This window comes from Papilio polytes, unplaced genomic scaffold, assembly GCF_000836215.1.
Source record: "Papilio polytes unplaced genomic scaffold, Ppol_1.0 DF821845.1, whole genome shotgun sequence".
Lineage (NCBI taxonomy): Eukaryota > Metazoa > Arthropoda > Insecta > Lepidoptera > Papilionidae > Papilio > Papilio polytes.
This window is the reverse complement of record NW_013527359.1, coordinates 5,095,042-5,122,967: the sequence shown is the minus strand read 5'-3', so window position 1 is coordinate 5,122,967 and position 27,926 is coordinate 5,095,042. Positions and strand designations below refer to the sequence as shown.

Genomic DNA, 27,926 nt, shown 5'->3' with positions numbered 1-27,926 from the left:
GCTGTCGCAGCACCTCCATCGGGTTGTTGATCGACAGCGATGGCATCTTGCGCTTCGGACGCGACCGGCCCTCCAGCCACTCTGACCTCTGTGACAACAATATTTTTATTTCTCATAAAATTACCGAATATAGAATACTATGAAGTCAGTATTTTTTTATTATAGCTGTTTTGTGTCACGTTTAATAACACAGTGTTAGAAAAATTATTTTTAAATCTTATTAACTTACAGCTTAAATGGTAGTATTAAATTCTACTTTAAGTAACCATGCAAATGTTATTTTATGAAGCTAATTAAATAATAGATATGGCTAATTAAAAATCGATTGCGGAGTGAGTTTTAAACATTTTTAATAAATAGATCTTCCTTTCTGTACGTTTTCACGTTTCACCTTAGATTATGAATAAGTATATTTAAATACAATGTACGAATGGTAACACTCAAAGACAAGATATGTTCCGATCGAATTACATATCCTAATTTCATATACGATCGAATATCCTACTAATTCATTGAGAAATATTAAATTAATATCAGTGAGGCCATAAGTATCGAAGTTATTCTATCACAATAAATTACTAACAATATCGAATAATAAGAAACATTTGTTTGGATAACATTGTAATAATAAATTTAACAATAGTAAACTTAAGTAATTTCAATAATGTAACCAATAAATATATTGACAAGATATGTCGCTGTTTGAGGAAGTTTTCGTTTTTCATGTTATCGTTTAGATAGTAAAATTAATAAAACAGTAAAAAGTGTTTGAAATAATACAACTAATCATTCGAGATGTCTTTTATTGCACTTAACAAGAAAATTAAAATAACAGTATCGTATTACTAAAATAAATAAATTACAACTAACTAAATGCACTGAATAAAATAAATAGTTACACCTAGAAATAATATTCTATCTAAACAAATTTCAATAAGTTAAAAAGTCTTATAGCTCATATAATAAATTATTACAAACTAGACTAGAAATTGTCATTTTTTTGAGGTTATGTGTATACAGAGCATAAAATGTAATATCTTGATAAAATCTATACATAACAAGCTTATTATACAACATTCTTTGGATCAATTTTGTCAATTATCATGTCATCAAGTCGATATTTCGTTTTTCCGAATTGTATTTCTTAGTAGAATCTTGCCACTTCTTCCGGATTCCATTGGAAAGCTGTAACAATTGTAATAACTGATTACTTCAAGGTATTTTTAAATTTATTCATCCATAAAAAGCCTTCTAAATCAATAAACATATTACATAAATGGACATTATGCCTAGTCTACAAAAATATCAATTCTTCGCAGAAAACATGTCATATTTAAGGTACAACGTTTGCCAGTGAGCAAACGATGTCGTGTATAGATGACAACTTTTGCAATGTTGGCATGCGATGTCACATATAGGTGACAACTTTCGTAATATTAGCAAACGATGTCACATGTAGATAATAACTTTTGTAATGTTAGCAAACAATGTCATCTATATGTGACAACTTTTGCCATTTTAACATACCTCGTTTGCCGATGCCGTTTAAGAAGTTCCTGTTAGCGACTGCTCGGAGAGCCTGGGCCTTACGTTCTTGTTCCTGGCTGAGTTTGTGTCGCAGCACCGACATCGGCAGATCGATGGACAGCGAGGGCATGCGGCGCTTCACCCTGCCAGTTACAACCTTCATCCCCAACCCACACTTTTATTAAAACGCTTGTAATTGTTATTTAACATTAAATTGTTAGTTAGTTCTTGCCATTTTTTTACTTAAAACCTTAAAATTATTAGTGTAGTATGGTGTGAATTGTATTCTTTTTAGTTTTATGTTTTTATGTGATGTGAGTTGGGGATAGATAACAAAGAACCTAACTATGGTGACTTAAATAAAAATAGTGGATATAGGTTAAATAGTTTATTATTATAATAATTACATTATTTTTAACACAGTTCCGTACAATTTATCTATAATTAATAACATTAATAAATTCAAACATCAAAAATTCAAAATACTATTCAACGAAGGGCAGGACGGGAGGTACTCATTCTTCATATCAGTTCAGTGTTTCAGTCTGCAGTCGGCGCTGTTCATGGGATCTAAAAAAATTATAAAAAATAAATTAAAAAAACTGCGTTATGAAGATAAAAAAATATGATAAAAGCAAGATATATGTAAAATGTAATTCTTGCAGATATTGCGAATTTTAAATTTAAAAAAAAAATTATTTCTTAGAATGAAAAATTTTAATAAACGTATGAAATCTTACTGAAGTTCTTTCTTAGTAGTAGTTAGTGTTTAATTACTATATTTAATGTTGTCTGACCTCGTTTTCCGACGCAGTTGAGGAAATTTCTGTTGGCGTGGGCCAGCCTCTCCATGTAGTTGTTGTACGCTCCTCTTTGCAATACTTCCAACGCCGGGTACACGGAGATTGAGCTACGGGATCTCTTCGCATCAACTTTGACCTTTACAGACTTTATGAACTTAACACCGAGCGTTACCATATTAAGTGCATTAACATTAAATAATACACAGCAAAACGTGATAAGAAATAATAAAACGTAAGCTCATTTGTTGAGCAAAGTAATAAAGCATCACTCTATTTAAAGTGAACCGTTTACGATAGTTTTTTTTTTATACCAAGTATCATTAACATTTTTAAATTAACAAATAGTTAAAATACCATTCGGAAAGTTGCTAACAGTACCTTGTAAATGTTTTAATTGTTGTGCTAATTACAGGGACACTTTTACCTGTTAGTAAAGGGGCCGAGAAAATCTCGGACGATTAAAATAACAAAGCGGAAAATGTTACCGAATCGAATCCGACGTTTTTCCTCGTTCGTAAATTGTTTTAATGGTTCTGTTAATTAATTTGTTCAACGAAGATGTTAAATCCTTTTACTTTAACACTTTACTTGTTCTGTTTGTAAATAAAAGTAGCAATGTTATTTCTATCATATAAACTTTATCGCTACAATTTTTATTGTGTATTCGAAAAAGAGTAGAGTTAAAATTTAGTATGTGTTTCATCTAAAAAAAAATTATGTGGCAATTGTTGTATTCCTCAGCCGTAAATTTTATTTCATTTACATTACGTTTTGTGTATTTTCTTTTATTAATTTACAATAGAAAGGGCATAAGTAACTAGTTAATAAAACATTTAAAGAATCATATCTACAGCAATACTTGTTTTAGGTACCGACAACTACACATTGCTAAAGGTATTTATATATGAATAAATCATTACTTACCGTAGAATGGTATTCCAAAATTTAATATTATACGATTGAAATAATATTTGTAAGTCAAAACGTATAAATTTATAATGTAGTAACTATATCGTGTAGTTTACCTGAGAATCCTTCGGCATGTCGGCGAGTAAGTAGACCCAGGGAGCGGCGGCGGCGTAGCGTCCGCCCATCGGAGCTACAGCATTGCCCACGTTCTCCTGGTACAACGGTTAGTAAATATTAAAATCAACAAGTAAGCTACAATAAGGGAGGTCTAATTAATTCACGAAATCATTTCGTTACTTTTTAGTGTACTTATTTTTTAGAACATTTTGTCTGTCGTGTATTTCCAATGAAAGTTGTGTTTGTTTTTAATTTCTTGTTTAGTAAATTGGAGTTTACCCTATCAATTTTCGCTGCAACGGAAATTTTAATAGCTTAGGATATCGCCATAAAAATAATTTGTACCGTCTTACATGTAAAACTATTCCATAATTTTAATGCGAATATCAAACAAGATATGTCATTATTTATACGGTAAAATTGTTTCGCTAAATTTCCACTATATGCGACGTCGTACTTGGAGCAAGGAAAAGGTACGAATTTCGACAAAATTCAACCGAATACTTCCTTGCCTGCGGCAGACGGAAATCGTTTCACCTTTGAGGACATATATGCAAATATGAAAGCAAAGGACGCGTCGCGATCGTGGAATTTAAACTAAAACATCTTAAATCATATTTTAAAATGTCAAGAAAATACGTCTTTATGATAACCAACGTAATTTGCTGTTCAATCTCAGTAGACGTGTCTAAATATTTAAAGATGACTGGCTTGTTCTCCGTATGAGACTTAACTTCACTTAACTCATTAATATTACGTATCTCTTGAGTCTCGGACAGTGTAATCCTTTTCGTTATTAAAAATTATACAGAGTTATAATTATTAAATAAAGACGCAATTCTGAGTTAGGTATCCCATAAGATGGACTGACCGATGAAAATGGCTTCTATAAAAATTATAAAAATTGATATAATAGAAGAAGTTACAGTTCAGATATAATTTAGATATCTCTACAAGATAAATAAGTTAGTAAATGTACCAATAAAGTATTAAAGTCATTTTCAGGTTAAATTAAAATTACTGTACAAATATTTCACTTGCAAAGCGTTCAATGACTTTATTTAATTCGTACTGCAAATCTCTTATTACAGGGAACAAGCGTAAAAAGTTGATTCGATGTAATTAAACCTGTCGATCCGAACACCAATCAATTTATTTGAGTTTCGCACTATAATTGGGCGGCCACGGTTTAATTGGCTGAACAAAATGTTAATTTATACATAAATATTTAAACGCTAATTTTGTCACAAAATAATACCGCTGAAGTAGTCAAACACTGTATAATATTAAGTGGCTTAAATTAATTTATGTAACAAAATAATTGCTATTTATTAGTGTGAAAACTTGTATAATATTACTTTTTTGTAACTTGTACGGTTTAGCTGAATAATTTGTTATATTGGCGTGATTTTGCCACGGAAAGAAAACTCAGTAAAATTTTCAATGAGACTTACGTCGTCGGTAGTGGAGGCGTCGATTTGTTCCCAGTCCGCGGTGGAGATAGGTACCAGGCCGTCGGAGGGGGCGGCCGCCGCTAGCGCGCCTGCACCAGCCACCGCCACGCACCATACTGCCCACCACATCTGCGGAAACGACGTTAAGTTAATACAATCAAACAAATGTCTAGAATCTTTCTGGCTCAAACTTTTTAGCAGCACGAAGTATAAGCAGAACGTATTAAAGCAAAGAATTATGTAGTTAATAAATATTTTTTTAACTTTTTAATATACGAATGTATTACATCCCACTCGCCAGTAAAGTCCTCCATACAAAGATCAATTTATGTGCTTTGTATATCATATCGAATAAATAATCCTATTACAAAAAGTTATTTAATTTGATCCTCGGCACAATTTTTAAAAGCGTAATCAAAACATTTTAAATCGAGAAATTACTTTTAAGTTACCTTTTCGAATTACGTTAAATGGCAAAACGATAAAAATGGTTTTCTCAAGCCTATTAAGTAAAAGCGGGGTGCGCCCTATCAGTCTTATGATGCGCGTCTGATTTAAGTCGTCAAGATTATAACCCACAACAATCGCAGTCAACGATTATACAAACCTTCCAAACAATAAAAACAGAAAACTAACCAAGTTTACAGTTTTTAGTTAATAAAAATATATTTATTGTGGCTCTACATGTTATTTGTTTACTTAATTGTGTAGTATTTCGTATATGTTTACTCCAAAATCAAATAATTTAATAGAGTAAACTAAAGTTCAAAGCACCCTGTCGTAGGTTCAAAAAGTGTCGGTTAATTAGAATCAATAGGGGGGCAACAAGTGAGATCACATGTCCGTTCTCATGCTCCGAGGTTTGCGGTGAGAATTCACTCCATTTGCACAATACTCGAAGGCACTTTATTTGTAGAGGACTAGGAAACTTTCGCCGTTTATGTCGCCCACTTGTCCTTTGTGATACATTTTCTGTTTATTTATTGTAAATAATACGATACAATTATATTTGTTAACATTTAACTTTTGAATGAGGACCGTTTACAAAAATCAATTTTATAACCTTTCTTTTAACCGAAATGTATGTTAAACATTATATTATTATTTTGCCTTTGAAGATAGGTATTTATTAATTCAGCTACGTGATTATACCGAGGACAAAATTCCTTTTATTTTATAACAAAAATTTTGTACGAAGAGCATCCATCTTTATTCATCCCTCTAAGTCACATACTCCGTTTTATTTACAAATCCTTATTAGCTTTTCCTTCAATTAGACCGAACAGTCCTTTTTCATACCTATTAACTTATAGACAAATCTTGATTATTTTTCAACCCACTTCCTCTTGCAGTATACATTACTTTTATTGTAATTCTAATACGAACAAACGATAGTTAATACTGCGTTTTCTCACATTACTTCCGTTAGATTTTTCAAGTCGTGGATTTTATATATCACTATAGTGTTTATAATTTCACGCCCCATTGACGCATTCGTTTCATGACCCATGTGCGCGTTAAAGAATTTATTGTTATTATCACATTTTTTTTTAATTTTGAACAGTAATTGTATATTGCCAGATATTATTTTTTAAGCAAAATAATTTTATTAATAGCCACGGTATAACATGTCAGAAATCAACCCTCTTTTTTTAAATGCTCATTAACAGCACGACAAACATTACAAAAAATCAACTCTACTAAGGGCTAATAGGATTGCATGATAATTAAGCGACTCTAGGTGCTGCCGTAAATTCTTTCTTTCTTTTTCTTTTTAATTTATTTGCGGGCACATAGATACACGATATTTCACAAAGCAATTCCCTATTAACACTATTACCATAGAAGACATTTCGTTTAAGATTATCTTAATACTTGTATGTGAAAGGGCCGTTGATTGTGAATAAAATATGTTCCTACTCGTATCGTGTGTGCTCACATATGTAATATATTAGCGTTGTTAAACCGCAAAGTCTTTACCGAAAGCCACGAAGCAAGTGACACGGCTAATGCGTGGAAAAGCCTCCTTTACTTTAAATTACATCGCAGCCTCCGCACAGCTTACGTTCAGACAAATTGAACGACGCATTTAGATGTAACATAGTTGCGAATTTACAAAGAATTTGTACGGTATTAGATACTATTATTGTACTCGTATTATACAACTGTAATTAATAATAATAATTGTATAATAATAATAATAAAAACTGTACCTACTAGTATTAAAATGTTGAAAAGCTACATTATCCAGGAGTATCATAGTTGACATTTATTACTAACTAGATATTATTATTTTACGCGGACAAAGTCATTAGCAAAAACTAGTTAATTACATTTCTCAACAGTATTTCAATTCAGAAAGAAACGATGTCATTCAAAACTAAAACCTTTGGATATCATCAACCTTGACTTTGTGAAGTGACGATTCACGTCGTTTGACGACGATAATGATGTCAAGCGCTACGGAGAAAATTCAATAACCCATCTAAGTTATTCATAAAGATAAGTTTGCATAATAAAGTGAATCTATGCAATATGTTAAAACTATAATTGATGAACATTTCTTCACTTTCTTCCACAAATTTAAAATATTGAAACAGCATCTTTTTCCGAATATAATGACAAATTATGTAAATTTAAACATTATAAGATATAAGTTTACTCATCGATTGAATAAAGAAAAGTTACTGTTATCTCTTTTGTTTGTAATTACAATTCATTGTTATATGATTTATTACTTATTCTCGCTTCAAATTCAAAGAAAATCTTTACAGATACCTTTATTATTTAAATCACTATTGAATACTAATCAATAGCTTTATATTTTGTAGGAACAATAAGGTCTTATATGAAACTGTTCCTTATTTTCCTTAATGATTGATAAGTCATTGTATTTTACGGTTTTTGTTAAAGAAAATATATTTCATTATTATCAGCGAATACAAATGTAAACGATTATTCCCGTTTTTTAGAAAAAATAAAATAGTAAATTTACAACATAATTACACTTACCATTCTAATGTCAAGGTAAACGTATAAAATTTAAAAAATACAGGCATAGACAGTAACATTTGTTACCATGACCCTTGGAACAGAGGGCCACAATAAATTCGTTCAGATAAGTCAGCTGGTGGAACGCTTGCTTTTTTTGGGTCTCGTTATTTATTGGCACATTTTAATATCGCAAGATCTTGATAACCAAGCTTGTTTACATATTAACATAAAAAATAAAAACACCTAGAATTGTTAGCTTTTTGAGTAAAGAGATATTTTTAAAGTATTTTTTGGACTTTTTCACAATGCAGTTTTTATTATAGTGTACTAAAATAAAAAGTGTGTTATTCTGCCAATGCCCCAAATAGGTTTATCTTATTTTTGGAACACATAAGATTATTATTTTTCGCAGCTGGGTATCATAATCATAACCCGCAACGTAAAATATTGTTTTCTTTACGTTACTTTTCCTTCTCTCTTTAAACCATGCAAAAGGAATATTTCTTTCTGAGATGCTAACTAACGTTAAAATACTCACGCTTAATTTTAAAAATTCAAATTTAAACTTGAAAATACGTATCAGTTTAATTAATAATTCACGATGAGAAACATAACATGCATAGATGATAGCAAAGCGTACGGAAGTATCGAACGCAACAAGTGTCAGAGACACGGCGTTCGAGATTGGACAAATATTGACACGGCTGCTAGCGGCGAAAGCTTTGATAATAAAAGAGCAGACTAGTTGAAGAGCCGCAGTTGTAGTAATGCATTTTTCATGGGGTTACAAGGAACGATCACGCATGTGCATATTATGCTGACACTTATGTCAGTATGAACGCTTACTCAAAAGGCGATCGATCGATCTATTTCTCGAACGGTCACACAAGCATACGTTTTTATTTTAGGCGAATGTGCGCTTGTCGAGTCCTGTCTCTTAAAAGTCAAAGAGTGCGATGTACCAATAATAGGAAGTCCGCTTCCGACGTACCTCAAACGAAGCTTTTCAAAAACCTTGCTTTGAGTTCATGTTTGATCTCTTTCACAAAGACATTCCATTAAATGACTTACGTATTCGATATTCGGAATTAGGAACTTAAATCTCAAGTTCCTTAAACTATTCATAAACCTTAATTAAATTCGGAATCTTAGATTAGAATTTCCGAAACTTTCAATAATTCATATAGACGAAAATCTCACATTAAATTTATGTCTTTGTCAATAATATATGCACATATTTACCTAACTTTACACGTAAATATGCTTATAGTTTTTTTTAAAGAGCGCACACTCATTTGGACCTTTATCTGTTTTTGTTTGTCGATTAAAAACTTAGTTATTCATTGTTTTCTTTGCGACAAAACTTACAGAATGAAAGCTTAGCCTATATAGCTTGTATAAAAACTTAGCCTCGAATTCGCAATTAAAATTTTAAAGGTTTTATAAGTCAATTTCAACTTATTTCAATATTTAAAAATAAATCTTTGAATGAGTAAATCAAAAACGAAATAAACAATCAGTTATAACATTACGATTATCCTCAAAAGATTTTCGACATTTCTTTGTCTACTTTATCCATCCGAGACTTATCTGTTATAATAACATTTACCCTAATAAGGTTATTTGTCGTTCAAAGAGCATTTTCGTGATCTTTTCAATGTTATATAACTAAGCTCATTTAATCCATTGTTACCTTATGATCTGAGATATAGCAATATATATTAATGTGAAAACGTATCGGGATATCCCTCCCGCCAGCACCGCTCCATTACACGAAACTAAATCTATTATGCTCTTATTGTGCGATAACTTAGATTGGAAAATTTGTGGATGTAAATGACATTATAATGGGGGTCTGATGTCTTTGAGAATAGTTATCCTGTACAGAGCAGTGTTAGTATTATTAAACAGGTGAAGTTTGAGAAACATTGAAAGGAAAAAAGGGTGTAAATAATTTTGTCAATTATTAATGGTCAAGATTTACATTAAAAATGTTGTAATTCGTTTAAAGAAAGTTGACGTATTAAATAAACTCAGAACTTTGTTCAATCATTTTACATTTTTTAAAGATTCTAACAAAGAATTACAAAGTTGAACAGCTTTGATTATTTCCTCAAAATATTAATTAACAATTTCGCGAAATCGATACGAAGTCAAGTATCTTAAAGATGGTATTGTGTGAATAATTACTTACCATGATTGAGTCTGTTTTGTTGAAACTTGAAGTAGAATGAGATATCTGTAACAAAACAATTGTTTCATAAGAAACTGACAAAAAATTGTTACTTGTACTAAAACTATTAAAAGATTAATCAGCTTAACATTATAAATGGTATGTTTTATATAAAAAAAAAACACATAAATATAACGTTTAAAATCCCATTAAATATCAAACAATGTCGTCGTGAGAGTGGTTATTTGATTATTATTTTAGACTACGAACAATTTAAAATAATGATCATGATAGAAACAAAGAAATAAGTAAAAGGTGAACTCAGTAAAATTATTAAAAGACTGTGAATAAACAAGAATTTAATTTCTAATACAACAATCTACGATACAATATACATGTAAACAAAAACACTGTATTTTGTATTGAAATATGTTTCGCGCTGAATAAACGACACAAAGAAAATGCACTAATCTTGAAATACAAGACGTACGGGTGACATACCTTTGTAAATTAGTCGATTTTAATTAATTGCCCGGACGCGATGTTCAATTCGGCTCTATCTCGGACGCTTGACGGTAATGAAATTTTACCTATCATGTCGCTCTCCCAGTACAAAGAGGTATGATCGACATGACCCAATTCGGGCATAGTACTGAGCGAATCTAGAACACGTCAGTGTTCACCTGTTTCACTTTTTAGTGGTCCTTCCGCAACAGTTTCGTTGTAAACAAACCCTTAACAGATAGACGATAGATACTGAATTATAAAGACCTATGATTTGTTCAAATGCTTTTTGGTAATGGTCTCTACGTATTCAGTTGCAGGGTATCTTAAAATACACATTTAAATGCCCGGGAAACGAAACAAAGTTATTGATTTTTAATATGGGGAAATAAATACAAACATTTTAACGAAATCATTAAAAACTTTTCCATTATTTGATATACAGATCTCTTTTCCTTGTTTTGACAATACTTGAAAGTATTTCTTAAAATTAAAACTTGCGTTACATTCCTATAGTTTAAATAAAATTTAATTGTTCATGTTACTTATGTCTTTATTACAAAGTACATTTTCTTCTTTAAAATGCGCATATCATTTCCTAACTCAATGTTACATATAAAAGCAATAAACTCTATGTGGGAACGTTTCACGAGACGTTGGCTATTGTTTTAAAGCTCTATGAAATCTTTTTACTGCATTTCCGATATCAAGTCTAAGGGGATTTCTAGGTTTATGCATGAATTATTAAAATAAACTAAATCTGCACTAAATCTGGCAACAAAAGAAGAGATACAATCAAGGAAATGAGGGGATAACAAAGACTTGAACTCTACTATTTTACGAAGAGTGTAAAATTAAGGTTTTTGATCTTAATTGTTCTAAACGTTGAAATATAGTTATTTATCAGCCAAATTTAAATGTTAGACATTTTGCAGTAATTCTCTTTAGGAATAAAGCAATAAAATAACTCATTAAGTTTCCAATAATTGGGAAATATAATCAACATCAAATACAACCAAAGTTTAAAGATTTCTGTTTAACATTTGTTACACATCAAAGTAGTTGGTATTAATGTCAACTGATTAATTAAGAAGATTATGAATTCGTATAGGTTGTTTCCAATTACAACAGTATGACGACATAGTTCTTATTTGATCTTTGCCATTTCAAACATACAAAGGTACTGTATAATCTGTACTAACTTTACTAATATAATAAAGCGAAAACACACTACTTTGTGGCGTAGAATGTCAGCAATCACAGCATATTTTTTAATAATTATTTCTTTAATAACAAGCCCTACACTTACGACACGCTTTAGACTATATATTTTCACACTATTAAACTTAGGGGGAAAATAAATTGGAAAAAACCTACACGTAGGAAAGGGACCATAAACTACAAACAGCCAACATTAAGGAAGTAACGTTATGGTAATGGTAAATTTAACATTTACAATTAAGATTTTGCGAAATGGAAATAATGAAATACTTTTTTATAATTTCATGCGGATGTAGCCGCACGGTAACAGTTAGTTTGGTATAAAAAGCTATATTCGTTGTCTTTAAATAAATTAATATTCCTTCTCTGAAGTGTTAGTGTATCTATTTGTGGCTGGAATTGAAAAGCTTCATCGCTCGATTAGCGGTTAGTGAAAAAAAAAGTGCACTATGACCTCAGTAAAGAAAAGATAGCTAACTAAATCGATTCTGCCAGAAGCACCGCTCTATACTCGCACTATAAACACTTGAGCGTTTAATTACCTGCCCAAATATCGGCTCGAGCACGACACTTTATCGCATAGGACTAACGTTAAGGGGATTAAAATTTGTAGATGACGTAAAACTATTAAAAATAAAGTGTTATAGTTAGGTTGCGATATTGACATGAAATATTAAAACTTTTACGAGTAGTGCACGTCAATTATGTATGTATCAATTTAACGTTAACGTAATTATATATCTGTGTAAATATATCTTTATCTTAATAATATTCTTAAAAATTTAGATGGATGTATGGATGGATGTTTGTTAGAGTTTGTAGCTTAAACGGCTGAACGGATCTCAATAAAATTTGCAATGGATATAGAGGATAGTTTGGAAGAACATATATGCTTCTTAATTTAGTTTTTGTTATTTAACTTCCGCGCGGACGGAGTCACGGACGAAAGCTAGTTAATAAATAAAAGATAACAATGTCAAAATACAGGAATTCTTTTAGGTAAATGGAATAAATTTTACTGTGATAGAAAGTATGAAAGATGTGTTTTTCCAAGTTGAATCGCACACAAATTGTATTTTGTGAGGAGCTTAAGAACATTGTGTGTATACTTTTCTAAACTCGCACATTGCTACCGAGCAACTTTATAACAACGGAAATCGCTTTTCACGAAATAATCGAGCCGAAAGGAAAACAAAATTAATTGATAACTTTTAAAAGTTTAGAACAACAATAAACATTCTTCAAGTCGCCTTAGTTGTATTAATTAATTTTATTAGAAAACGTGTAAACGGATGAAAGTAATAGAATATTACAATGTGTCAAAAGATAATTTCATTGAGATCCGATCAGCAATTAGGGCTACAAACTCTAACAAACATGCATGTAAACTTTCGATTTGTAACATTAATTAGTAAGATTTTACATTTCTGTTCAATGTTCGAGTAAACTGACGCTTGAAGATAAATCTTTAGATGATTGACGTAATATTATTAATTGTCCGCGTGGAACATGATTAGCAGTAGTTTATGCAATTATGATTGTTGAATGTCAATACGTGATCCGATTCTATTAGGAGGGGCATTGTGCGGAGACAGTGGACGTGCCTCGCTGTATGACAACTATGTATGTTAAATAATTGGCATTATATAATTTCACATGAATAATACAGCAGTATGTCTTTATACAAGTATAATAAAATAATGTAATAAGTCTTTTTATCTTATTTTCCAAATGTTAATAGTCAATTTTAGTACTTAATAGCAGTAAGCAGGTAAGTTGGTTCTTAAAAGTATATAAAATTTGACTTCATTCGAACAAACACATCTAGTGATTTTCAAAGAATTAGTTGATTGTTATTTACGATTTATGTCAACAATAACGTTAATCGCTAAATATAGGTTACACGAATATTATAAAACCTAAACAAACTGAAAAGTTAATCAAGCAAGTATTGGAAAATTGAACTTTAAATTAGTGTAATAAATTGTTTGTTATCAAAACATGGTCGTCGACTCCTGGGAATTAAAAGGAGTTTCAATGTGTCCTTCACTACAACGTATCGAAATTCCCTCAGTGAAAGTGTTGTACACTAAAATGCGACATTTAGAAAATATATCTCCAGTACCAATAGTAACAATGGCATGCTATAAATGAACACAATATTATTTAAAAAAAAATAAAACTCAATCTTAATTAAAGTTATTTCTTCATTACGTATATTTCAAACCGTAAAAGATAAAATAACTATATCAACTATGATTATGTGTAAAGTTAACGTTCAAATTATAAGTGTTAAAAAAAATACTTTAATAGGAATGTAACAAAATAAATATGAAAAAAGAAAATTACAATGGAACAATGTTATCAAAACTTTCGAGCTGTTTCGATTACCTTGGATCGTTTTTGATTACAGTTTCGCTTACGAACTTCCTACATCATAGTCGATTTAAAACTTCGATATCAAGTTCTAGTTGTATTACGCGTTATATCATGTGCGTATTTTCAATTTGTAATACCCCAATGAAAACAATTTATCTTTACTACGTAACTATGCTTGTAATTAAAAAAAAAATCATACAACTCCCAAGCGTTATTCAATTTCCTTCATTTACTCAATGTAAAGCTCGCAATCTATACATACATCAACGTATCACATAAATAATGCTTAAGAACATTGCATGTTACGTTACTTTTTCTTATAAAAGTCAGTTCAAACGTATCAGAGTACTTAAGCCTCTTTGGTACTTAATTTAAGGGACAAAAAGGGATATTATAAGCACGTAATGGTAAATATTGTGTTGTAATAATTGTCTTTTGTGCAGAGCTTAATTTGTATACAAGATTTGTCTGATGATCGAATAACTCTAAATTCATTATAGTGGACAATAGCGTTGAATGAACGCGTTATCTTGGACCTTTATTAATTAATTCCCGACAAAGGGACACAGGAATAGACTCAGCTTGATAATTTAATGCGATAAATATTTTTTAACTTTCCCTAAAAGCTTCATTTCAAGATACGATGTTTTTAACAACAAGGGACAGCTTTTCTTGAGACTTTAATGATAAAACGCGTTACACAGTAACGTTAAGTTAACTAAGGTTAATGTTATTATAAATTATTATATTTGTACTAATAACTGCTTGTACTCAGTTGATTCCTAACCTTAACTTTATATCGCGTTTTGTTAGTTATTACGTTACGTTAATATAATTATGATGTATAGTAAGTCGGTCAAATTAGTTACACATTTTTTTGTTAAAATGAAAAAAATAGAAAGCACTTTATTTGTTCTAAGCCGCGTTATCACAATATGAATGCTATAAAAATTAATTTGCTGTAGGGAAATACGTTAATTAACATAAGTAAGTGAAATTACGCCAAAATGTATAATTATACGCAAGGGTGTATTCCGGTTGGGAATTATGTTAAACTGCCGTCCTCCGGATATAAAGAACGAGTAAAAAGAAAAAAGCGTCCGAGAAAAATTAACGCTTTACGAAATGCATGAAGAGATGAAAATATAACATTTTTAGTTAAAATTTTGTCCGTTCTTTAAAAATTAATTGTATAAAATTACATACAAAATTGTACTACGAATATAACACCATTCATACTTTAGGTTTCAAAAACTGTGTATATTTAGATTATGAGATTTTCAATACTCTTTTATATACACTAGTTTCCTTAATTTTTAAAGTGCTAAACTAAATCATTTATGATAAACTAGGCAAAAATATTGTGCAAAAGTGAACAAACATGCATATAATTTTAAAACCATGCATTTTCTGTTTTAAAATGTAAACTATATTCAAACTAAACGTTGCAAAAGTCGAGTTGTCAGGCGTCAGGTGGAAACGTGTTATACCGCTGATGTAGTTTTTTTTATCTTTTTTATAAAGCCGTCTCATTCTCCATTTCTTTACATGCCAGTGTTTTGTTGCTCATCATATTCAAGTGCATGTTTTACGTCGGAACTCTCTATTGTGTTTTCTCCGCTTTCATATACTGATAACATTTGTTTTAATTTAAGTAAAACATTTATTTAACACTAGCTGTTGCCCGCAACTTCGTCTATGCAATATTAATGTAAAAAGTTATCTATAACATGCCCGTCTATATCAGCTAGCTTTCAATAAAGTCCAGTCGGAATCAGCCTAGCAGTTACGGAGATAACATTCAAGTAAAACTTAAAACATGTACATGGTGTGTGTTAGACAGTTAAAATAGAAACTACATAGCACCGGTTTTCAGTTAAGTAGTTCACTTTAATTGTTTGCACTTAATATAACGTTTATATGTTCAAGCTTAGTTATTTTTATATTCAATTCTGAAATAACAATTTTAACGTTTAACAAACGATTTGCCTTAATATAGATTAATCGTCTGTATCAAATACTCGTACGAACAGTTAACAATATAACGACAGGGAATTAAGATCGTTTGCTGAATACAAGGCGTTATGTGACTTCCTAATTTATATGAGTTAAATATCTTAAGACATCGTTTACGAGTAGTAGTAAGGTTTAAAACATCGTTTGAATTGATACTTAGATTTAATTTTGAGTTTCTCTTTAATTTTACACAACCTTAACAAAAAACAAAACATCTTTAAAAAAATACAGAAGTCCATAACACATCTCTTTGTTAGTATAGTAGAACAAATTTTTATTACATTACGTAATAAATTTATAATATAAGTAAAGTAAATTTTCATACATGATCTTGTCATTTTATAGCTATAAACAATATTTAATTACAAAGCATCAAAGATTTTCCTTCGCCTCGAGATACATGAAATACTCTCAAATACATTTTCAATGACAAAATATTAATTTAATGAAGGAAAGAAACTTCAACACCTCAATAACAAGATTAAAATTAATATTACAGGTTGCTATAACTGTTTCAACGACGTATGAAACTTAATTACGAAACTTTATAACCTAAAATATTGAGTTTGAGTTCAGCAGCTTTGTTATGTATGGAGCATGAAGACAATCTAAATTAGTTTATCTTAAGTACTTTTTATTAACTTAACAAAGCATATTTTATTATTCCCATCACATTTTTCTTATTCGTAAAATGTATGTTCGGTAAAAAAAAAAAACAAGATTCTGTACACAATTTTAGGAACTTTTATTCTTAGAAAATAGTAAAGAATTAACTGAAGCAAAAATAAAAACGAAAAATCCCCATTACGAAAGTACACAAAGACTGTGTAAAGAACAATCTAGAAGTGTTTAAAATTCTCTATTTTAGTCCGTACTGTTGATATCTGTTTATTTAAAGTGTTGCGGGAATTAAAGGTAAATTTCTTAAGAATACAAAATAGAAAACATCCACGAGATCTGTTCAAGAAAATTAAAATTCAGTTGGTAATTAAAAAGATTCTATCTTAAGTTTTACCGTAGTCTATCACCAAAATATCTAGTGAAGGAAATAAGTACAATGTTAAATACAATTTTAATATTATTTCGAAATGTAGTTTAGTTGTTTTCTTCTTTGTAAATGTGCAATATAGATTTATTGTCAAATTCGTGTCTTTAAAGGGCTTACCGTAAGCAATGTTTAGCGCATTAATTAAAGGTTTCGACGGACTCGTTAAGAGTTATTGAATAAATTGATCCGAGTGATTAATTGACTATTAATTACGTTATCGCTTAGCACCTGCGTTTGCTTGATTTAATTTATACCTTGAGTTGTTGTACGATTACTTACGAATTAGAAATGGATTATGGAAAGAAACAAATGAAAACGATGCAATTAGTAAATATTCTCTTAAATGTTTAATAAAATGTGCTCTTTCATGCAATGTAGGTTTTATCAGGAAATCTCTTGGGGGAAGGTCATCACTAGTGTTGTATTGTTGACATACTGGAGTATTTCAAGATGATGATGAAGATGCGTTTACGCAGACTTACTTAAAGACTTTATACAAAGGGGAAATGTGAAAATGAAATAAGGATATTAGAGTAATCTGTTGTAAAGAAAACAGCTTTTCATTTTATCTCTGTATAATTTAAACGCTACAGTGACAAGGGACATTAGACATCTTGTTCAAATGAAACCAGTTCAAAAGCGGTGTTTAGTTTTTTCTTTTATTTTTAAAAATATCTGTTTAAGGATAGAACAAACTACTCCTTCATCATGAAGTGTTTTATTCTTCATTACAATTTATATCCATCATTAATATGATAAAGTATATTTTTAATTAAATATGATAGGAAGAGACCTCCCTATATGTCATTCGTATTGACAGGGGTCAACAGATTACTGATTTGATGGAAAGTGGTTTATCGACTGGTCTTCGTTAACGATGGGTTTAAAAAAGTAGATTAAAAAAAAACATTGGGAGATACTTGGCTCATATGACTACCCCGATATAGTAGACTTTCCTTAATTCTGAGACGTTGTCGCAAATTAATTAATATTATATTAGAATAAATCAAACACACGAAATCTGAAGAACACTTAAAACTCTCTCCTTTGTAAGCGCTTCACAAACACGAATCACAAACATAATTACAATCCTACCGTTTTCTTATAACAATAAAGTACTGATTAGTACTTCAAAGGAAAATAAGTTGTAAAAGATTTTAACGACTAAAGAGGTTTTATTTACGACAGAATTTCGGTCTCAAAAAGTTGCCTTACCTCATATTTGAAGGAGAATTGTTGTTTAAGGTAAAGTTAGCGTGACGTTTAAGTATTCGGCTCATTAGATTATCAATCAACACCCGACTGGGATTGATTAAATACTGATGACTGTACAGGTCTTGAGATTAATGCTCGACGCCGTGCCGCGCCGTGTATACGACCGTTTTGATAAACAAAGAGGGCTTATACTTTCAGAAATTTGGCAATAAGTTTATAGCACTGGTAACAATTATTATTATTATTGTAAATATTTGTTTATATCAAACGATTATTTGTACTAGACATGTATAGTTGAACCTCTGTCGCAGAAATCCTATAATTGGACACCCGTTAATTAAAAATGGGGGAGCTCGATGCCCCGCGGTCAAATCGCAAATCGCACTTTGAACTTGCTTGCTTGAAAAAGTACAAAACGAAAAACGTGAGGAAGTCCTCTGAACATTGATGAATATTTTATTAATGTCCTATTTAAAATTTGTACTTCCTATATGACTTTGAATAAAGATTTTTTAGAATTAATTCTCGCAACTCACGTTTTTTCAGGTTGGTTTAGCTTACGATTTAACCTTCCATATGCTACTAAACAGTCATATGCATGATCCAAACACGCCCCTGTTACAAGCAATAACATTAATATGCTAATACGACGCTCAGTGAGATGAAAACAGGGTTAAAAATGCAGATTACAAAGACGCGAGAAACGACGCGCCGTCAATGTGTTTGATAATACCACAAAACACTCATTCGCATAATTTTTCGATTATGTTATGATTCAACGATCATGTCTCTCGTATAGAATGAAACATTTAATATAACAACCAGTTGCAATCGTTATAACCTCATTTGCCCCCTACGAAACGATTTTAACCTTTCATTTGTTTAGATTTTATTATTGTGAACATGTTGTTCAAGCTTTTATAAACTAAAAGATGTATAAAATAGTATCCTCGCACAAAATGTTAATACGAAGTGACCAATATTATTATGTAAAAAGGCAAATTAAACCGTTTTACATTAACCTCCTGTAATTAAAACAGAAAGAGAAAAAAACGACATCTTGTGAAAGAAAAATGAATTTTCCTGACTCGACTTTTAATTCCGTACGACAGAAATGAAGTGACTTTCTTTATTTTTAGCGATTTATACATTGAGAATTTAAAATATGTCGCTCAAAAGAAGGAAAATGGTTAGACAATAATTTTAACAAGTTAGTATTATAGAAAACATGCAGCGTTACAGTTAAATTCAATATGTTGTTAATATATCTGAATATAAACTAAAATATCATTACGAGATACGAAGCTTAAAGAATTCCAGAAAATGCATTTTCTTTGAAACCCACCAACGTCTCTGGAGCGCAGTTTCATATCACAAAGAAATCTTTAGTCAATATTACTGTACAATATATTTATGTTTGTATTATTTATTAAATTTGCTTATAAAAAAAACATGTGTTTATAACATTATAAGAAAGTTTTATTAAAAATAAAACCATGATTTCATAAAATTGAAATAAGAACAACCATTTAACGAAAAATGATACAAAACAATGTACAAAGTAAAATAAGAAGAATAATTTTCCTTCAGATAGTACATATATACAAGATAATGGAAAAGAAATATTTTTATTTAATGCAAAAGACGGATGTCTTGGATTACAACGATAACGACAAAAACAAAATGCAGAAGAGAAGCTTGTGCGACGAGCGTAAATGTTGTGATAACTTGCCAACTACCACGACAGATTAAAAAATATTTTCATAAAAAAAGAACTAACAGATTATTAAAATAAGGACTGATTAATCTGGCCTTATATTTTAAACATTTACACTGGCAGGAAAGAATAAAAATAAATTTGGCCTCTCTTTTTCTTTGTCTGAATTTAGTGCAAATTCATGAGCTCATCAGTATAATAAGTCGATAAAGATCGGGAGCCATACTACCAAAGTTACCTGAATGTGTCAGTATATTTAAACTTATTGCCTTTTCACACTAAATTACTGTTAATGAGCAGTGTTTTTTAAGTTAAATGTAGTGTTAAAATAATAATGATCAATAATAAGCAGTCAGTTAATTTAGATTCAATATTTACTTTATAATTATGCGGTCCTGTAAAACGGAATTTGTCAAATTGTCACTTAACATACGCCTATTTTAACATACATCTGTACCAGTAAATGTGTTAATTTAATTTGGAAATAAGAGGAACATCCAGTAGAGTTGAAATTGAAACAAATTGAAATTTGAAATTAAATAAAATTACGAGTAATACATTTTATATGAAACAAATTACAGTTTTCTTTTTAAAATTTCATTAATCTGAGTAACTATCAGTAGCAAGGTAACGTAGCGGCATCGGCAGAGCAAATCGCTCCTTATTAATATAATATCGGTCATTTACACTTAACAAAAGAAAACACTTAGAGACCTCTCTTGAAGTCTCGCGATTTCGCAACAAGTCATTAATATCATAAAAATAATAACTTCAGTCCAATGAATACGAGGTTGACGTACGTCAGACCAAAGGAGAAAAAAATGCCTTTCGCAGATACACCCACTTCTGACAGGGTTATTGTTGGGGAAGAAAACATTCCGTTCAAGACAACTTTGCGTACCGCACGATTGTCTTATACAACAAAGTTTTCTTTACCGGCCTTGGTTATTTTTATGACAGGAAAAAAATTTAAAAATAAATTTCTCATTACAATAGTACCATACCTATAGATACAAACACCAAGATATATTTTACAGATCTAACATAAACAATCGTTGTTATTTATGTAAAGTCAAAAAATTTAAACGAAACACCATATCTACTATATTTGTTTTCGAATATCGTCACGAATTTGAAGCAAAATTTTTTATAACGCGAAGTTTTTTATAACAACTTTTATAATAGCTCGTAAAACAATACTTTCTAATACATCCTAAAAGTAACCTATACTGTAAATCGAAACGTTAAACTTCGTCTCGATCTTTGCGAATACGAAACAATATTTTATACTGCTAAGGTGAATCAAACTTGTTTAGCATTTTTATTGCTTTGAATACCATAAAGTATGGGTCAAAACAAACCTAATAAGATATTTTCAACGCGATAGTGACTCTTGAGAATTCGTAAACACTACATCATTAACTTAAATTGGTTAGAAATCTAAACAAAGCAATAAATACAATTATTCGTAAAATATATGATTGGTTCTAATTTTTGTTTTCTTCTAGTTGTGTTACTTGAGAAAACAAATGTTTTTATTTGTTATAATTGATTTTGATAGCAAATTTTTGAATAGTTATCGCTTCTTTTATTTGGCGAGCGTATGGCTCTTTTACTCGACATTTTTTTCATTAATTGGAACAAAATCAAAAACCAAATCGCTGCAAAAATTCATGTTGCACATTTCATATTAAGTAATCAAATTTTAATGCCACATAATGACAAATCTGAAGAAAGAAGCCCTCCATCATGGAAAATATCACGCACCATTTTCTCTTTTACTTTTAAAAATGCGGAACAACTTTTTGACAAAAATGCCAAGTCTTGAGTAAAAGCATGGTTGCCCATAGAAATATGTTAATACAACAAAGTTAACTATGTTTAATTTAACCTTAACTTAAAGTCCATAATACATGTACAAATGATGTCTCTGAATTCTATGTCTACAAAAAAAATAACATTTTAATATCATATTTTATACCAATTGACTCACTTAAAGACAATGCATCGGATCGAATTACAAAAACGAGTCTTATTACACTGTACACAATATACAATACACTAATTTAATGTTCAGAATAAAAGTGAAGGGATTCAATCAATACAACTGATTTATTATAGTCGGACAAGCAGCTATAAATCAACGGCAGGCGTGGCGCTAGCGTACGCACAATTAGGCCGGGACCTAACGAAAAAACTTATAATAATGATATTTAAACCCTTATTACAAAACATACGAGAAATATATTAAACTAGCTCAGCGTGAAAATAAAAAACACAGCCTATGTTACTCACTGATAACGTAGCTTTTTAATGGTGAAAGGATTTTTGAAATAGGCCCAGTAGTTTGTGAGTTCGACATACAAAAATACAAATCTATTTACTTTATTACATTAGTGTGGATAGTATAGATGTATGTTTTCACCCACTTTTCAAGTCTGTTTCGTTACTGACGAAAACTGTTTTTCTTCTAATTATAGTTCTATCTCTCATTGCAGTGGTAGGGTCTCCAAATGATTTCACAAAATTTTATGTAAAATTCTTTTAAATATTGTATCTAACTAGTTTTTTTTTAATAGAACGTTTTGCTTCAAACTTGACGAAATACGTAAAACTGTGTAAGTCTAGTTTTTTCCGTGTCAACGATGACTAGGTTATGATATATCACGACGGGTAAATACAGTCAGCGCTGTCGGTAGTAATAAATTAATTATAATCCTTTTACCGCAGCAATATCTAGGCTCAGAGATAATATCTTTTGGCTTTGTTAATTGTGCTCAATGAAGTGTGACGCATAAAAGTGTCTGAATCATTTCATAATGTTGTATAATTTGTACGGCTAACTACGCTGCATTTCACTTGTATTACATATCGTCATCCCTTATATTGTCTTGGAGAAAACAAGGACTACGATATAAGTATAATACGCAGGTCAATTTAGTTTAAAGCCACAGTATTAGTTCCTCATATCTTAAGGACTTAAAGGCGAAGAGAATGAGACTCTTTCTAGAATTTCGTAAAACGATAATTTTGGAATGTAAAGAAATTTCGGCTAAGTAAATTTTGGTCTGATTGAATCAATTCGTTTTGCGAAACTATCTATAATTCGATTTAAACTTTAACAACCACAATTTGTAGTTACAAAAGTTTTCAATCGATTTAAATCCCATATGATTTACGATCTTCAATATTGACTTAAGAAATACTTTTGTGATGAAAATGAAAAGATATTCAATTACCGAAGTTGCCTACAATAATGGTAAAATCGTTGAAAATAACCAGCACCGAGGAGATTACGAGACTTCGTTAGCTTAATTTTATTAGTGAGCCTAGCTAGAGGCGTCTAGGCTGCAGGCTGACCCACTATATGGGCTTACATTTTTCTATTTGTAAATTTTTGCACTTCATTTTTAGCAAGGTTATTTTTAGATAGAAGACATTAATAGTGATATTTTTAGATGCGAATATGGACAAAAAACTAAATTATAGACATAGAAATGATCTGGCATGAGACCTTTGAGAATTTTTAATCGATAAAATCACATTTACGCCATCAGAATATTTATAGAGAACTAGATTGATAGATTTTTTTATTAAAACAAGGATCATAAAGAGCCTTGTGCATAAACGCAGCTGTCGCATATCCGATACAACATAAATCTCTCAAGGCACCCAAGAAATTGCCTCGCATATGAATACACAAGTGAATATTTGCCAGACTATAGACAAGAGTAAGGTATGAGGAATAAAATACTTCTCGTTTTAATAAAATCAGTGAAGGAAATTGGAAGTATTCCTCTAAAAAGACCCTTTTAAATGCAAAAGCGGTTCATTTGCAACTTTATTTTTATAATCTCCAATGGCGTGTGAATTTTTAACCTAGTATAGAATAGAAGTAAATATAAAAAAGTAAACTGTAGGAGTAATCGAGCCTAATTTTATTCTATTTGAAGGCATCATTCTTCTAAGTCGTTGGTAGGCTCGAGTAGAATTCACGCCAAATTACCGAAATTTTTAATGAAAAGATAATTAATCTTCTTTAGATATTATAGCGAAGTTATTTATATTAGGTCCAGGCTTTTGTAATAAGATCGTTTTCCTATCTCTTAATTAGTTTAGAAATATTAAAATCTTTGCAGATAATTTTAAAACTAAAGCTTTTATGCCCTGCCGTACAAAGTTTTAGAACTTTCTGGACAATTCTTCGGTAATACTGAAATATAATGCGATTAGATATTAATTTTGAAGCCAGTATCGTGTTGGCTGTACCCGACCCTATTTCGTTATTTAATCATAACATATTAAATACGCTCGAATGCACTATTTTCCTTAATCCAAAAAGGTACCATACATGTATACTATTATTATTTTCAATATTACGTAAATTATAACGACCCGTTCTTAAATATACTTAAATAGTTGTTTACAGAAAAATTAATGTACTTTATTAACTTCCTTCGCTTTTACTTATTGTTTATTTAAGTGTTTTCAAAAAGTATTTAAGTACAATCCAAATTACCTACAAGTAATTTTTACATGTGTATATAAAGCGATGATTAACAAAACTTAGGTCGCAATTATTTATATTTGTAACACGAAATGAAACTTTCATAAGGGCAAGCACTAATCCGTGGCTAAGAAAAGTTTTCCCGCTGGCGAGCGACGAGTGGACGAAGAGCCGACTAAAGCTCGGCGATTAAGGACTTCAAACTTACGAGAATCTCACAATTTTTCCCACTTTTTGTTCTTCAAACTTTAAACTCACTTCATGCTCCAACCAACTGCATTAAAACATTTTTAACTCCAAGAGGAGTTGGTGGAGTTTAGTGGTTAAATAAAGTTTGTTATAGTAAAATAAATAACACTTAACTTTGCACCTCGTCGTCTTTCACATGTAAATCCAGTGAATTAGTCATAGTTTATCACTAAGTATTATTTTACGCGATAAACTGCTACTATTCTAATACAATTAATTTACAGTTTCAGTACTAGGAAGGTCTCTATGGTGAATATTGACTTGTAATTATTCAACCCTTGCCTCGACATTGCCATTGTTATCAAAACCTCATTTACCCGTTCGTTGACTACATTCCTGGCTTGAACTTTAACCAACTACACGTTATTGTTACAACATAACCAGATAAATATACTTCGCAAACAATGTTTGTGTCAACACATCAAAATTGTTCCAAGTTTCCGCAATCGGTTGGAGGGAATGAGGAGAAATATCATCTCACAGAGTAATCAGAAATAACATACGCTACGATGCTGTTAGATCACTACTATATTTGCTATAATCTGTGGCTTACATAACACGGATTCTTCACTTTTATAAAACATGATTGCAAATGAAACATATCTATTTTTACATTTTGCCTCGAGCCTCCGCGGTACTGACTATAGATAAGGGTTTTTGTTGCTTATCGAATAGAATGTTCGAATAACAGAATAATCGGTTATTCCCATTTCAGATTTTGCAAATCGTTAACAAATTCATCCAACTATTAGAGGCATTGTAATATTGTGAATTCTAGGTTAAGCCCCGAGCCAAAGTAAAATATTCTGTCAAATTCATTTTTAAAATTATGTGCATCTTAAACTTGCCCAACACGAACACGGAAAAGTATTTAACTATATTTTAATTGAAGAAATTTTTCGATACTTAATTTCTTTGCTATTCATAATTTTTAAAAAAATTACACCTATTAACGACTTATGTACCAATTTTGTCTATAGAAATCATGGTATAAATCATTTTCACTTGGTTTTAAGTTTCATCTAATTAATATAAGGTCTTAAATAAAAATCTGAAGTCACCTACACAAAGTATGGCAGCAACGTTGTTACCGACAGTCTCCTAATAGAGATGAAAATATCTTCGTCAACTCTAATGTTATCCATTTATCGTACTATACATAAATATTTAAGTTAATAAGAATTTCTACAGAGTAGCCAAAAAACAAACGCAAAATCTAAAATAGAAAAAGGTATACTGTTCGTTCTACAAGAGACTGGCTGCATAATGTTACAAAAAGGAAGAAGTAAAGACTATTAACTGTTAAAATATTCATGATAATTACAACTTACGAGCACTATGTATTAACCAAAGGTTCATTTAATATTTTAGCGTGTATTTCATAGCCGTCTGCACCGCAATCACTGGCTACAAATTACCTTCCCAAACCAGCCAATGTAAACCGTAGTCAATTAAAATAAAGGAAATTAATTAATAATTCTGAATACTATATGAATGGACCCTTAGCAGCGACTAAAGCAGACTATGGAATTCATAATCATACCCTTTAATACATTTTGATTGGAAAAAATAATAACCAAAATTACGTGGAAAATCTATTCTTTAAATAGCAATTTAAACAGAAACATTTAACATTATCCTATACATTTATCAGTTAATTGGACTAAAGTGTTTTTTAAAAGTTTTTCAGGTGTAAATATTTATGATTGTTTTTGATACTCAAGGTTTTTGTTAGAATACTTCACAAATATATTCTTTCAAGCTCAAACGAAATCAACATCCTTAGACCGTAGAATCTAAAACTAAATTGACAAAATAATATCATTTAAAGATTTTATATAGAAAATCGCTGAGAATTTAAAGTTTGCAATACACTTCTATTAACTCTGAAGTAATATTCTATTTTGCATTGAATACGTTCTCCTGCGTTCGAGGAAGTTTTATTGAAATTCCGAACTATACAGAGATTTCTAAATGTACACAATATGTATATTGATGAGAAAGAATTATTAATGATGATGAATTTTTAAGATAACATTATTAAAAAACGTTGAAAGTTTTGAGGCGATTTTCAACATCCCATGTAGAAGGTATGTTCTCAAAAATTATTTCATTAAGTTTTTTTAACACAACGCCAAATGAATTGAATTTAATGGTTACTAAATCAATGTGATTTAACTATAATGCGTTTTAAGCAATTAAATTTAAAATCTTAACCTTGTATTTTTGTGTTCTTATACGAATTACCATTGAAATTTCCATCTGCGCGATTAATAAGTTTCCGTCGGCATTTACTTGTTGCGCGTTTCAGAATCTTTTCTCCGTTATTATTTCAACTATATTTTAGAATAATGTGTACAAAAAATTAACAGTCTAATTTATAATTTCAACAAAGTAAAAGTATATGATTTATTTTAAATCAATTCTGTTTTTAAAGTATTGATATTTTTTTTATAAACATTGAATTAAAAATTAGTTTTAACATTTTTGAATTAAAAGAAGGACTTGCTTCTTTATTATATTGTTTAAAGATTAAAATAGATTAGCATATTTAAAATTATCTATCACATCTTGACTTATAAAAAGTGTAAGGTAACTTTTAATAAAATAACTTATAAACTAACTTACCTTAGAAGCGTTGATCGGTAGTTCGAAAGTTTAAATTTATCGCGAAATTATGAAAAAAATTATTGTAAGGTGTTCACGAAATAAACTGACACTGCACTGGTTGGAGTCGAGAGTTGGAGATGAGTTTATCGTATGGTCGCAATGTTCAGTGAACGTTTGGTAGCGCCAAACTTGTGTGACGGTTGGTTGGTGCGGCGGGCTTATATCTTGATGCGAGAGGATGCTGCGCGCATGCGTTCAGATCATTCATGTCACCATCTCAATGACCGCCTCCGCACCAATCAGTTTTTTTGTGACAAAAAAGTTGCCTTCCATTTGCATAAATGTTCGGAAAATTTTTGGAACTTCTTACATATATAGGTATTTTAAGACATAATTAAAAAAAACGGAGGTACTCATTCCGAGCCTGAATTTCATGTAAATGCTTTAAATTACCTTTAACGATATTACCAAAGTTAATAGCAT

At 30.5% G+C, this 27,926-nt stretch overlaps 1 protein-coding gene across 3 annotated transcripts; it reads right to left on the bottom strand.

Moving 5' to 3' along the window:
• Nucleotides 1-1,029: 1,029 nt before the first annotated feature.
• Nucleotides 1,030-27,620, bottom strand: LOC106107926 (diuretic hormone 1-like). 3 transcript variants are annotated; one of them, XM_013288956.1, is made up of 6 exons: nt 27,462-27,620; nt 9,999-10,043; nt 4,811-4,939; nt 3,356-3,451; nt 1,528-1,684; nt 1,030-1,185 (listed from the first exon to the last, which is right to left on the bottom strand). In XM_013288956.1, exons 2-6 carry the CDS (start codon nt 9,999-10,001, stop codon nt 1,145-1,147), a joined length of 426 nt encoding a protein of 141 aa, XP_013144410.1. In that variant the 5' UTR covers nt 10,002-10,043; nt 27,462-27,620; the 3' UTR covers nt 1,030-1,144. The 3 variants fall into 3 exon arrangements, with proteins under 3 accessions (XP_013144410.1, XP_013144411.1, XP_013144412.1); XM_013288957.1 differs by lacking the exons at nt 1,030-1,185; nt 1,528-1,684 and adding exons at nt 1,956-2,097; nt 2,325-2,475; XM_013288958.1 differs by lacking the exons at nt 1,030-1,185; nt 1,528-1,684 and adding exons at nt 1,956-2,097; nt 2,325-2,466.
• Between the last annotated feature and the right edge of the window lie 306 nt (nt 27,621-27,926).